Source organism: Ambystoma mexicanum, chromosome 7p (genome assembly GCF_040938575.1).
Source record: "Ambystoma mexicanum isolate Mex_15411 chromosome 7p, UKY_AmexF1_1, whole genome shotgun sequence".
NCBI lineage: Eukaryota > Metazoa > Chordata > Amphibia > Caudata > Ambystomatidae > Ambystoma > Ambystoma mexicanum.
The window spans coordinates 671713086-671726478 of NC_090939.1; the positions used below are offsets into that span (position 1 = coordinate 671713086).

Below are 13393 nucleotides of genomic sequence, written 5' to 3' on the forward strand. Positions count from 1 at the left end.
CGTAAAACCAGTTTGTCCTTGTGGATAGTAAAGAAAGGATCTTGCACTGACAGAGCCTGAATTTCACTGACCCTTCTTATGGAGGTAATGGCTACTAAGAAGGCCGTTTTATAAGTCAGGTGTTTGAGACTACTTTTATGCATGGGTTCGAAGGGGGGCCCCATGAGCTTAGCTAGCACCACGTTGAGGTCCCATCCTGGCGGTGGGTTCGAAATAGGAGGGTGAAGTCTCTTTACTCCTTCCATGAAGGCTTTAACCACTGGTACTTTCCACCACGAGACCCTGTTATGGGATGTGGTGTAAGCCGAGAGGGCTGCCAGGTGTACTTTCAGAGAGTTAAAAACCAACCCTGCATCCAGCAGGTGGAGCATGTATGTTACAACGTTGGAAGGAGTGCAATCAACCGGGTTGATTTGTTTATTCTGGCACCAGATAACGAATCTTTTCCACTTGTCAAAGTAACAGTGTCTTGTATTTGGTTTCCTGGACTCTTTTAGAATGTCCATACACCTCTGTGGTAATTTGAGATGTCCAAACTCTATGACTTCAGGAGCCATGCTGCTAGGTTCATAGAGTTGGGTTCCTGATGCAGTGTTTGACCTTGTTGCTGGGACAGAAGGTTGTACCAGGCTGGGAGTCTGATGGGCTCGCACACCGCCATCCTGCGTAGGTGTGGAAACCATGATTGTCTCGCCCACATGGGAGCAACTAGGATGAGCGTCATTGATTCCTTGTTCATCTTGTACACCACCTTCCTGATGAGGAGTTGGTGGAAAAGCGTACGCAAACATCCCTGACCAGTTCATCCACAGGGCATTCCCCTGGGAGTCGGTTTGGGGGAACCTGGATGCAAATCCTGGGCATTGTTTGTTTTCGCTTGTGGCGAATAGGTCTATAGTGGGGAAACCCCACTGAGAGAAGAGATCTTCTACTACGTCTCTGTGAAGGACCCATTCGTGTTCTTCTGGGAGGGGGTCTCTGCTTAGAGCATCCGCTAGGGAATTGAGCTCCCCTGGAACATGTTGCGATGACAGGAAGATGTTCCGTCTGAGTGCCCATATCCATATTTTCTGGGCAAGCTTGGACAGATTTGGCGAACGAGTCCCTCCTTGCTTGTTCAGATAGAACATGGCTGTCGTGCTGTCCGTCCTGATCTGCACCGACAAGTTCAGTAGATGGGGCTCGAACGCCTGCAGCGCACGGAATACTGCCAGAAGCTCTAGCAGATTGATGTGGTTCTTGGCTACTGAGTGAGACCAGAGACCCTGAGCTGTGTGGTGGAGATGGTGAGCTCCCCACCCAGTCAGGCATGCATCTGTAGTAACCACTGCCTGTACTTCGGGATCGTAAAAGGGTTTCCCCTTTGCGATATTCTCTCTTGTCCACCAGTGTAGGCTCTGTACGAGTGTTGGCGAAACGACCACTAGATCGTCCCACTGACCACTTGCCTGAGACCACTGTTTCGCCAACCATTCCTGCATGGGACGCATGCGCAGACGCGCGTGGGGGACCAGGTAAATGCATGACGCCATCATGCCCAGTAACCGCATAGCTTTGCGTACTGTTATCTGTTGACCTGACTGATAATGCGGAATTTGCAGAAGTATATTCCGAATTCTTTCTTCCGAGGGGAAGGTCAATTCTCTCTGAGTATCTAGGATAGCTCCTAGAAACTGTTTTGAGGTGCTTGGCACCAGACTTGACTTCTTCTCGTTGATAGAGAAGCCTAATTCGTGGAGGAGGTTGATAGTCCTCTGAATGTTTGATCTGCAGATTCCTGGGGTTTCCCCCGTTATGAGCCAGTCGTCTAGATAAGGGTACACTGGGATTGCCTCCCTGCGTAGGTGTGCAGCTGCCACCGCCAGTACCTTGGTGAATACCCTTGGTGCTGAAGCTATCCCGAAGGGCAGTACCTTGAATTGGTAGTGGCGACTGTCCACCTTGAAGCGCAAGTATTTTCTGTGCGCCGGGAGCATAGAAATATGAAAATAGGCATCTTTCATATCCAAGGTTGCCATGTAATCCCCCTTTTTTAGGAGTGGGATTACCTCTTGTAGCGTGGTCATACGGAATTTTTGGGGCTTGACATACTTGTTGGCAGGCCGTAAGTCCAATACTGGGCGCATTGTTAAATCTTTCTTTGGCACAAGGAAGTAAGTTGAATAGATACCCTTGTTTACCTGGTGTCCTGGGACGAGTTCTATCGCGTCCTTTAGGAGCAGATTGTAGACTTCCTCGAGGAGGATCTTTTGATGTTCTAAAGAGTGGACTTTTTGTCTTGGAGGGTGGTTTCGGGGACGTTGCAGTAGTTCTATACAGTACCCCTTGGATACTGTCGACAGCACCCATCTGTCGGATGTTATCCCTTCCCATGCCTGGGTGAAGCTGGATATTCGTCCCCCTACTGGGGTTGCATGGGAAGGGACCCTGAAGTGAGCGTCACTGCTTTGGTGGAGGCGTGCCGCCTCCTTTACTGGGGCTGCCTCTGCCTCTACCACGTCCTCTTCTACTAGCCCTACCATACCCCTGGGTAGACTGTTGTGAGTTGGTGTTCCACTGTGTACCCTGGGTGTGGGAATAGCTATTTCCTCTATTGGAATTTTGGCCGCGGGGGCGACGAAAATTGCCGTTCCCTCTTTGGTTAGGTGGTTTTGTAGTTAACTGGCCAAGGGATTTGAGGGTGTCGAATTCCTCCTTAGCGTTTTTTAGTGCGTCCTCGACTGCCTTTCCAAACAGGAGATCACTTTCCACTGGTTTGTCTAAGAGTGCAGCTTGTGTTTCTGGTCTGAATCCCGACTGCCTCAACCAAGCATGTCTTTTGATGACAGTCCCTTCTGCTATAATTCTACCTGCATTGTCTGCGGCGTCTAAAGTTGCTTTTAAAATGCAGCCTGAGACGTTTCTTCCCTCTGCACAAATGCGAGATAGCTGGCTCTTAAGGGGTTCGGGAGCGGAATCTATTAGTGCTGCCACTTCTTCCCACTGATGGCAGTTGTAGCTGGCCAACAGTGTGGTGGAATTCGCGATTCTGGTTTGGTAGGCTGCCGTGGAAGCTACTTTTCTACCAAAACCATAGAGTTTCTTACTTTCTTTGTCGGGGGGAGCCTCCGAGGAAGATAATGGGGTTCCAGCTCTCTTGCGGGTGTTAGTTACGACTAGAGAGTCTGGCTTAAGTTGGCCTCTAATATATAGAGGGTCCGACTGGGCTGCTTTAAACAGCTTCTCTACTCTCGGGTTTACAGGTCTTGTCAAGTTTGGGTTGACAAGGGATGGTGCTATTCTGCGTTGAATAGATTTCAGGATGGGAATGGTCTGGGCTACTGTCTTCCTTTCCCCTATTAGTTCCTCCGCGAAGTCCCTCTCTTCTTGGACACCTTGTGTGTCTATGTGGAAGTGGTTAGCTGCCCGAGAGAGCAGTTCATTCAGGAGGGGCTGATTATCTATTGGGGAATCAGACACTGGGGCTTCCCTTTCGACTGGTGAGTCCATTCTGAAAATATCTGGGCTATTTTCTGGCTCATCCTCGTCTTCGTCCTCCCCGTAATAATCTGACACTGCGAGATCTTCTGGTGTCTCAAAATCCTGGCCCTCTATAAAGGAAGAGTCTCCTTGGCCTGTAGGGAAAAGGCAAGAATAGGGTTGGACCTCGAAGGGTTCTGAAGCCTTTACTGGTGTCTCGACCCGGGGCCTTTTATTTGAAGGGATAGGGTCCCTTGAACCTGACGGAGAAGATTCCTGAGGGTTTAAAGCTAGTAGTTGGTCAGGGTGTCTTTCGAAGAAATTTGCTAAGGAGGACATCCTTGACATTACTCTGTCAATGTCCTCGCATGACCAGAGTTTTGAGCTTGGGGTGACCCTGCTGGAACTCTCTATGGACTGTCCCTGAGAAGACTTGGACGGGGGAGTCAGTTCTATTGTTGTGGGGGATTGCAAGGGTTGTTTCCTTTGTTGCTTACCCCCTTCCCCGTGGGTGGAAGTGTGTTTACCCTTTCCCTTATCTTTCGACGCCTGGCGTCGAGGATCGGAGATGGAAACCCTGTGTTTCGAACTAGGCTTCGAAACTGGGCCCTCCTCACTCCCAAGTGATGTACCCTTTCCCTGGGGTGCAGGCTGGGGATGGAAGCCGTGTTCGTCTCCGGACGAGTGATCTTCCGTGAGGTTAATGGGCGAGGCACTATGTGCAAGTGTGGAGGCTTGCCTGACGTCGTGCGGCGACCTCGACCGGGAGCGCCCAGAGGACGTCCTTTCGGACCGCTCCTTTTGTGCCTCTTTCCGAGGTTTCGACGACGTCGAATATCGGGTGGGTTTTTTGTGTTTAGCGTGTGTATGAGTAACGCTCTTGTCGCCGGGGGACTTCCCCATAGTCGCCGGGACGGACGACCTTCCGAGGCCGGGGACGTGCGTTAGGCTGTCTTTCGACGCCTTGGTGCCCTCGCCGTCCGAAAGTCCGGCGTCGCTGCCGTCGCTGAAGGTACCCTCCGCCTCCATAGCTGCTAGCTTGGCGTGGTGGGCCCAACGCTTGGTGGAGCGGTCCTTAAGAGTTTTTGTCTTAAACCTGCTACAGGCCCTGCAACCCGCCTCGGGGTGGTCTCTGGGCAGTCAAAGGTTGCACGTAGCGTGCTTATCTACCCAAGGGTATTTTTTATTACACTTGGGGCAAAACTGAAAGGGCGTACCCTCCATACGCGCCTGTGGGCAGCGGGCAAGTGTGTGTAGGTAAGAAGGTGTTTCTAACCGAGTGTGGAAGTGTACCACCCCCCACTCTCCCTACTGTAGGGCCGAGGCCAGCGGCCCAGGCCCGAGCCGAGGCGGAAGCCTCAAGGCCCAATCCGTCGGGTTTCGACGTTGATCTCCTCCCCGGTTCGGCGTCGAGATGCTGGTCGACGTAGGGGTGAGAAATGGGGCAAATTAGAATTATTTTTAAGTGTAAATATGGCAAAGCCAGGGAACTCCGATGAAGTGCTTCCGACCAGAATGGCGGAAAAAAACAATCTGGGGATCCTAGACGCGTGAGGGATCATGGGTACAGTGGATGTCACACTAGGGATAGTATTACTGGCACGCCCTGTGTCGACGCCCTTTTTCGATTTTCGAAAAACAAACTGTAATACTCCGCAGCTTCCACTAGATGTCGGCCTATGCACAGCATGTGATCTAAGCAGATTCCACAAGCCTCAGAAATATATATATATATCGGCAGAATGCGATGGACCGACAGGGTCTGGTGCCTGCAGGCTCAAAGAGCTTAGGGGGCACTGCCCCACGGAAGTGGCAAACAGTGTGCGACAGGACGAAGAGTTCCAGTAGCACAACACTTCTATGGGCAGATAGGGTTTGAAAAGATAACGATCAGGGAGAGAAGCAATAACGGATAACAAGACAGACAGGCGAAAACACCATTTAGTGGCAGCTTCAGAAATTCATGGCTTCTTCAGCACGCAGCTAAGCAATATGACAAGGTCCTGTGACAGTGATGACATCAAGGTCTCTAAAGACACTAAAACTCTAGGCGTCTATCTGGACTCCACTCTTTCCCTGAACAGACAGACAAATGCAGTAAGGTCAGCATCGGCCTATACTTGCAAACTTATCACCGCCTGCAGACCTTTTCTGAACCCTCATAACTGCATTACCCTTGCAAGAACACTCATTATGTCCAAAATCGATTGCAGTGCCATCTACCTGGGGACTAGCCAGTCTAACCTCAAACTGCCCAAAATAATGCCATAAGGGCAGCCCTCAATATCCCTAGACTGTCTCATATTTCTAATGTCAGAGCTGATCTACGTTGGCTCCCGGTAAAACAAAGAATTGCCCTGAAAACACTAGCCTTGACTCAAAAAATGCTTGGACAACAATGCCCCACCTTAACTCTCCTCTTACACTCCACACCTCCTCTCGACCCACAAGATCAGCTCAAACTCATAACCTAATCCTGCCTAGGTTTAAACTTCAAAAAGCGGGTGGTGCTAGTTTCCCTGCCCTAGCTTCAAAACTCTGTACTCACTGCCTACTTCCATCAGAACTGAGCCTTCGTTCCTAACTTTCAAGAATACCAAATCTTGGCTGTTCACGCAAAACCTATGAAGCTCCTTCACTTAAGATTTGCCTCCGACATTGTAATATATCTCACCTGTGTATATACGTTATAATGTACTTGTAATATAATTTGTAAATTGCAATTTGTGTATATTGTATATACTGTAACCTGTATCTAAGAAGCATGTGCCCGGTTGCCCAGGGGCCTGGCTGCGCTTTACAAATAAACTAAACTTCAAACTGTGGACAGATAACAGAGCACAGCCCCAAGAAAACCTGTTGGGCTCGTATAAGAGCATTGCCTGGCCAGCTTCAGTAGCTGCAATTAACTGGAGACCAGGGCAGGCTCAGGATACTTGCAGATACCCACTGATACTAGCGAGAATGCGCAGCTCTAGAGAGGAGTCCAGCGAGCAACACACATGCCGGTACGGGTCAAGTGATACAGATATGGCTAGGGCCGTTCTCTGAGCAATTGAGCTTGGTGGAAGATTGGCTAGCATTCTCCCAGGGAACACAGGAGCTGAGGGGCGAAGCACCAGAAAGATCTACTACAGGCAAAGAGGGCCGAAACTAACCCATCCCCACCCGCACAGGCTCGGCATGCAATAAACGCAGTGTCAAGAAAATGTATATAAACAGAGGTCATGGTAGAGAGGGGGGCCGTAGAAATGAGTACAGAACATCCGGTTCGAGAGAGACAGAACGACCGAGACCTGTGTCTAAGAGTAAGGCTTCCAAGAAAAGTAAAGATTGGGAGTTGCAACAGGCCAATCTTATGTGAAGGGAAACCTCCCAGTAGTAAGATCACAGAGTATAAAAGGCTGCTGAATCCTTTATCAAAGAGGGGGTGGGGGTAGAACAGTGCAGCGACTAGAGAGATGGAAGGATTTATCTGGAGACTCCTGGATAATAGAGACGGTGCAGGGCTCCCCCCCCCCCCCCCCCCCCGAGTTCTTGCAGGAACCAAAACAGGCACAATGGCCAAGGCTAATTGTGTTTAACAGAATTAAGAAGAACACAGGCAATTGCGCAGGTGTCAGTCACCAGAGGAGGGTTTATAAGTAATTTGTTCATAGTGAAGGGCAGACTCAAAACCGGACCAGTGATAAACCTAAGGAACTTAAATGCATTCCTAGTGTACAGACAATTTAGCCTGGGGTACGAATGCGTCAAAAGCATATAGCGTTAGGGCTTGGCGGGAGGTTATTCGAAAAGGCAGCAGACTGGTCAAATGAGTCTACTTTGATATGTTTATTTTCAACCAATATACCATGTAGCGGAATAACTCACAGGACGGCAGAATCAGGTAACAGCCTGGAATTAGAGAATCTGAGAGACTCGAGCGACTGGAAATCAGACAAGACAGTGTTTCACACATTGATGACCTGTCGGGGTCCATGCAAGCGGGATGCATTGAGACTGAACAGGCAGCTGTCATGCTTCTACAGCTGGAGACCAGAACAGAAGCGGCAGCAACAGACGCTTTTCTGCAGATGTGGGGTCCAGAAAGGGAATATGCATTGCCGCCTTCCACCATGATCCCGAGAACTCCAACGTAGGTAGACAGAAGTCGGCACTAGTACTGAGGACGTCAGACTGCAAGAGCCAAGACTGATCAGGAATTACATGATTAGTGTGCATCCAAATCGATAACAAACTACTACAAAAAAAGTGACATTTCTAGGAAATGTATTTTTTTTCTTAATTTTGTGTCGTTTGTTATAAGGGTTGAAGATGCTGCTCGAGAAGGAAAGATTAAAGCATAATCCTTTTTTTAATACAAGCATGACTTTCTATAACGCTAGTATGGAAAATATGTACTCTCCCCCCACCCTCCATCAGACGGCCAACGAATAGCAAAACGGCTGAACATGTTTTCAAGCGAAGTTACACTATGCTGCTTCTGCACTAAAAAGCTGGCAGAAATGTGTTGGCCGATGGAAAACTTTCAATCATACATTTTGAGTAAAAAATAAATGAACGAGCAAACCAACTACACCGATATAACGTACTCAGCCGGAGGATGAGAGCAACTCAGGCCAACAAATCTCAAGTCATTTGATTTTCGATTGAGAAAGGAGTTCCCAACTCTCTCTCAAAGATTAAAAGAAGTACAATGCCATTTAAACCAGGGTCCAGATGTGCAACGTGCCCTTCACTGGTCTATCGCGAAGGCGTTTCTGTCCTCCTGGGCCAGCTCACTCTTTGCTTCCAGCCCATGTTGGCTGCAGTCCACTGACTAGGGAGGATACTTGGCTTCAGGTCAAGCTAAATACTGACTACGTGACTAATAAGAATACTTTGCGTCTGGAAAACATCACTAACGGACACTATTTATATCGCAATAAATAATGCACCAATCACGCATTAAAAACATCAGCACAGCAAGTAAGCAGCAAAGGGGAGCATGGAAGTCAAAAAACACCACCATATACAGATAATGGCATATGAACAATCAGAACCAACCAACGCCGGTGAAAAAGTTTAACTGCTGCCACAAAAAAAAAACGCAGGTCGATAGGGGCTCAGTGGCCGATCTTTTTCACAGCTGCACAGTGGCTACAAAACGTCGCCAGATAGATAGGCTTGGCTTAAGAATGACCCCATCCAACAGGAGGGGCTACTCTGCGTGGTCAAGACAACCATATGGCAGCACGTTAAAGTCTTCCGCTGGCCCGGGAAGAAAAAAAAAAACTGGGAGGGGATAATAGCTTTCAATAGACCCAACTCTAGTAACATACGCCAACAACAAATTACCCATATTCCGATCAGAATAAACTAAATGCAAGACCCGTGCACTTGCAGAGTTATATCAGCTTGTGTTTACAATACCTTAAAGGACAGTCTCCGATCAAGATTTTGAGCCACTAAGTGTCATACACGTACTGTTGTCCGCAGTTTGGTCATTGGAAATGAACAACAAAACTGCCAATTCGCCAAGAGAAAGGAGAGAAGTGTGCTAATAAACCACCCGGGTGACAGCAGGTCGGCGGCGTGCAAAAATACAGATGCACGAAGACGACTTCGAATGACTAAACAGGGACACATTAACGGGCATTGCAGCTTTGAAGATCTTTTTAGAATGAGAGCATTCGACCAACGGACCGCGGTCAGAGGAGCTGAAAATACACTTTCGAATTTTAATCGATTAAAAGCGCCAAGGAAGCACTGCGCTTCTTTGACCGCCTGGCTCCATTTGGGGAGATAATTGTAGCACAGCCAGGTTACACAATCCCCACCCACTTCGTTAAAAAAAAAAAAAAAAAAAAAAAAAAAAAAAAAAAAAAATGGCGTTCTCTCTTAAAAGAAACAAAAAAGGGTGGGTGGTTTCGAACACGAAGCTAAATTTAAAAAAAAAAGTTTTTTTTTTTCCCAGCAGGGCTCAGATAAATTGAACCCACCACCCCCCTACCTACCTCCCCCGCCCCCCGGGTATCGGAGGACCGCCCCCTTGCCGGGAATTCTCAGTTTCTCACATTACCCACAAGGAGGCGCAAGTCAGCCCATGGCACAATAAGGAGGAAAAAGCGCGTTGTTCTAAGTCGCCCGCTACCTTGCCGAAGTGCGCGGCCCAGTGGATGGGTGTCCAGCCATAGAAAGAGTCCTCGGCTGCCAGGTCCGCGAGGCCGGCGGTGGCGCGCTGTGGCTGCAGCAAGGAGCGGAGCTCGTGCACGTCGCCGTCCCTGCAGGCACGGTGGAGCGGGAAGCGGCTGCTCAACACCTCCTCGTTGGAGAATCCCGCGTCGAAGCAGAGCTGGCCTGACATGGTTGGCAAGGATTATGCGTGGCTCTGAAGATAGTTGGATGAAGGTGGTTGTGCTACTGCGGCGTTCTTTGTGGCAACTACCTCTCCTGTCTGTGAACAGCACAAAGAAAAGAGAGCCCAGCCTACTCTCTCTCTCAACGTGAGCCCGTGGCCCCGCCCCTCCTTGTCGGATGACAAAGTCTAGAGGTTGAGGGCAAAGTGTGGCCTGGATTCAAAGAAATGCGCGCCTTGTACCGAGCGGCTGATCCCTCCCCGTCTTGTCCAACATGGCAGCGCAGCTGTCTCGCTCTCTTCCTGTCTCCAATTCGCCCCCCTCCGTGTTTAACGGGTTCCAAGCCAGTGTCGGGACCGAAGCCTGAAAGAAAACAAAAGCCACGAGCCACCTGAACATAACAAAAACAAACGGAATACCACCGACTTTCTCAGAGGAATAATAAAGCTGTTCGCCGTTTAATGTTAAGGGATATTTGTACCGTGCACTATCACCACGGGAGTGGTCCCTTGGCGCTCAAACAATATACATGGATAGTTATTAGGCCCGGTTTGGTTTACTTTCAAGTTCAAGTGAAAAAGCGTGTATGTGCTGTGTATGTATACGTGTTGTGGTTGTATATAGTTCTGTGTGCAATACTGGCAACTGGCATTTTATTTTCTTGTTTTTTTTTATTTTTAGCAAAGAGGGTGTTACATAGTATGACATGCATGGGATCGCCGCCACCCCGCCCCCAAAGGGGTAGAATGAACACCCACTGGTGGAATACGTGAAGCACATTTTTTTTTTTTTTTAGCAGATCTATAATCTTTTTTGGGGGGGCGGTGAGGTGTCATGTGCGGCATGACATCCCATTAAAATACAATACTGGCACATGATGTGCCAGTATTGTATTTTAATGGGATGTCATACCACTTCTCAGCAGGGCTGCCCCACCAGTCTAGGTGCACTTCACATATGCTATTCTTTATCGGCACAGTGGGAGCGATTCTTAGCAGGGCTGCCATACAGCAACTTTATTTTCCTCAAGGACTCTGGTGCTTCAGTGGATCAGTACCAGCATTTAAAAATAAATAAAAATGTTTCGGCCTTTAGGTAATATTAGAGACTATCACTAGTGCCTGTTTGACCATCGTTTTCACAGCCTTCTTCAGGACAGACACATTTCTTGAGTGTAGTACTAATACTTTAATGTACCCCATTACTGTTTTGCAAAATCTTTAAAAAAATGATAACACATATTACATAAGATAGTGGTTCAAATGATATCAAGACATTTATGTTGCCCCTACAGAGCCAACCTGTCTTTGAAGTTACTCATTCGTTATTTAACATTCTTCAGGCTGTTGATTCATTTTCTACAAGACTTGTGGCACTTGTAGCGCTTATAAACATTTAATATACAACTTATATCTTGTACATATCAGAGACCAGATCACATTAGATAAAACATAACTAATCCATCACTTACATCCAGAACAGACGTGAGCAAAAGTGCCGGCCGGTTTGGGGCCAGTTGAATATAAGAAGGGTTTAAGTTAGTTAACCCGCACTGTTGTTCTCTTCACCAGCATCCCAGGTTTCTTTAAATCCTAGAGGGGACATAGAAAGATATGTCTTGTATGCCATACTGACTATTTAGATTATGTCTTAAATGAATCAGCGGGTGTATTTAGTATTACTTAATAAGGGAATAGATCTATTAATTTTTTATCTATTTAATTCAAAATCCAACATGCTATTTTTCTGACTCGTGCCAATATTCACTGTATATATATTAGCCCTTCGTTGCAACCCTAGACTCCCAATTTTTGTATATTTTTCTCTCTTCTATTCAAAATTCTTTTTGAGAGACAAAGGGCACACGAACAAAGGAACCTTTTCTAACTTGTGTCCAAGATTTGTAGTGGCACTTTCAAAAAAAGTGTGGGCTCCCTCTATTTGGAACCTTCAAGTTGATTTAGAGTGTCCAGAGGGATCATTTCCTTTTTTGAGCCAGCAGGAACATCAGTGGCTAAAGCCGTCCGTGCCTGCAGAAGAAGCAGGAGAGAAAACTTAAAACTGCACCTGTCCTGTTATCAAAAATTACTGGCGGCGGGTCACAGAGCACAAAGAAAAGGGGAGGGAAAGAGAGAGAGAGGAGAGGAGAGGGGGAGGAAGGGGACAAGAAAATAAGAGGGGGAGAGAGAGAAAGAGGAAAAAAGAAGCAGAAGAAACAAAAAGGAAGGAGGTGGCCAAGAAGGCCCTGAATGATTAGTAAACACTCAGGGCCTCTAAGTTGACTCTTTTTGGCCTCTGAGTCGGTTTCCAAAAATCACTGTTCTCATCCATTGCTTTGCGCACAGTCTGTGCAGACGGCAGAGCATTCAGGCACATGTGTAATTTTACACAGCACCACGTTGAGAGCAGACCGCTAAGGGTAGTTTACCTTCTTGCTTCAATCAAGCAAATCGCGTCCGAATCCCTAGGTGCCGTATTGTAGTTGCGAGCAGCGAAAACAAGCTCTTAACCCTTGTTTATATATCACTGACTCATGTCCTTTGAAAAAAAGGATGTGCTGGGTTCACGTGATGTCTAGATGTAAATGTTCAAAGGAGAACAAGCACTGAATCAGTTGTTCACTTGTGCTTTTCTGCTTCCTCAGTTGAAAAAATGGCAGTCATCCAGAGACAAACTATATCAATGACGGTGATCAATGTACAGGGGTCGCCTAGTGACATATTAATCTTTTTGTTTCCCTTTGTTGTAAATTAGCAGGCCAAGCTTTTAAGAAAGAGACGTGCAACGGTCACACGGTGCCTAGATGACAAAGTTCATTCTTAAAGGAGAACAAGCACTGAATTGGATGTTCACTTGTGCTGTTCTGCTGCCTCAGTAAAAAATGGCAGTCAGCCACAGGCAGATTATATCGATGGCGATAATCGATGTGCAGAGGTCTCCTAGAGACATATTAGTCTTGTTGTTTCCCTTTGTTTTAATTGCCATATTGCAGGCCCAAATCCATCCTTGATTGCGTGCCTTTGCTCAATAATTTGTCCCATTCCTTTACAGGGATATCCATGCCTAACTCTTTCTCCCAGGCCTGACGCAGTTTCTCCCATGCTTTCACATATTAACTGTCCACCGGTATCAATATCATATATGTCGAGACCATACACAGAGAATACCCAGTGAGGTTACAAACCGTAGGCCTCTCTCATAGGGCTACCCAACATTCCTTGTCTTTCAATTAGAAGGCACTTTAAGTCCATATAACACATGTGTTCTCTTCTCCCTAACCCAAATGTTTCTCTGATCTGTTCAAAGGGAGTCGTTTGGCCATCTTTCCACACATCCCGCATTCTAAAACTAGCTTTTTAAAAAAATGTTTTAATCCTCTTTATTTATTGTTTTCAATTAAATTCATACATGGAAGGATAATAACACAAGAAGAATAAAACAGCAAAACCTTTAAACCATCCCATAAATCCCAATACATCAATCATTTCTCAAAAAGATACATATTAAAAAGAATAATATAAACAATAAACAAGAACCAAATGAGAATTAAATGTATACATTGAGTTATCAAAGTTCATTAAAAAAAAGAAACA

The 13393-nt window shown here is 47.0% G+C and overlaps 1 protein-coding gene across 3 annotated transcripts in view; it reads right to left on the reverse strand.

Annotated features, from left to right (window-relative positions):
• Positions 1-13393, reverse strand: part of ANKRD10 (ankyrin repeat domain 10) — a 302983-nt gene that overhangs the window by 118871 nt on the left and 170719 nt on the right. Inside the window, exon 1 of one of the 3 annotated variants that reach the window (XM_069636763.1) lies at positions 9596-9983. The exons of 1 other annotated variant lie outside the window; for it this stretch is intronic. In XM_069636763.1, the coding sequence (XP_069492864.1) occupies positions 9596-9808 (213 nt within the window). In that variant the 5' untranslated portion in view covers positions 9809-9983. Of the gene's footprint in view, positions 1-8874; positions 9203-9595; positions 9984-13393 lie in introns of those variants that run through there. One more of the 3 variants, XM_069636765.1, reaches the window with a different exon arrangement.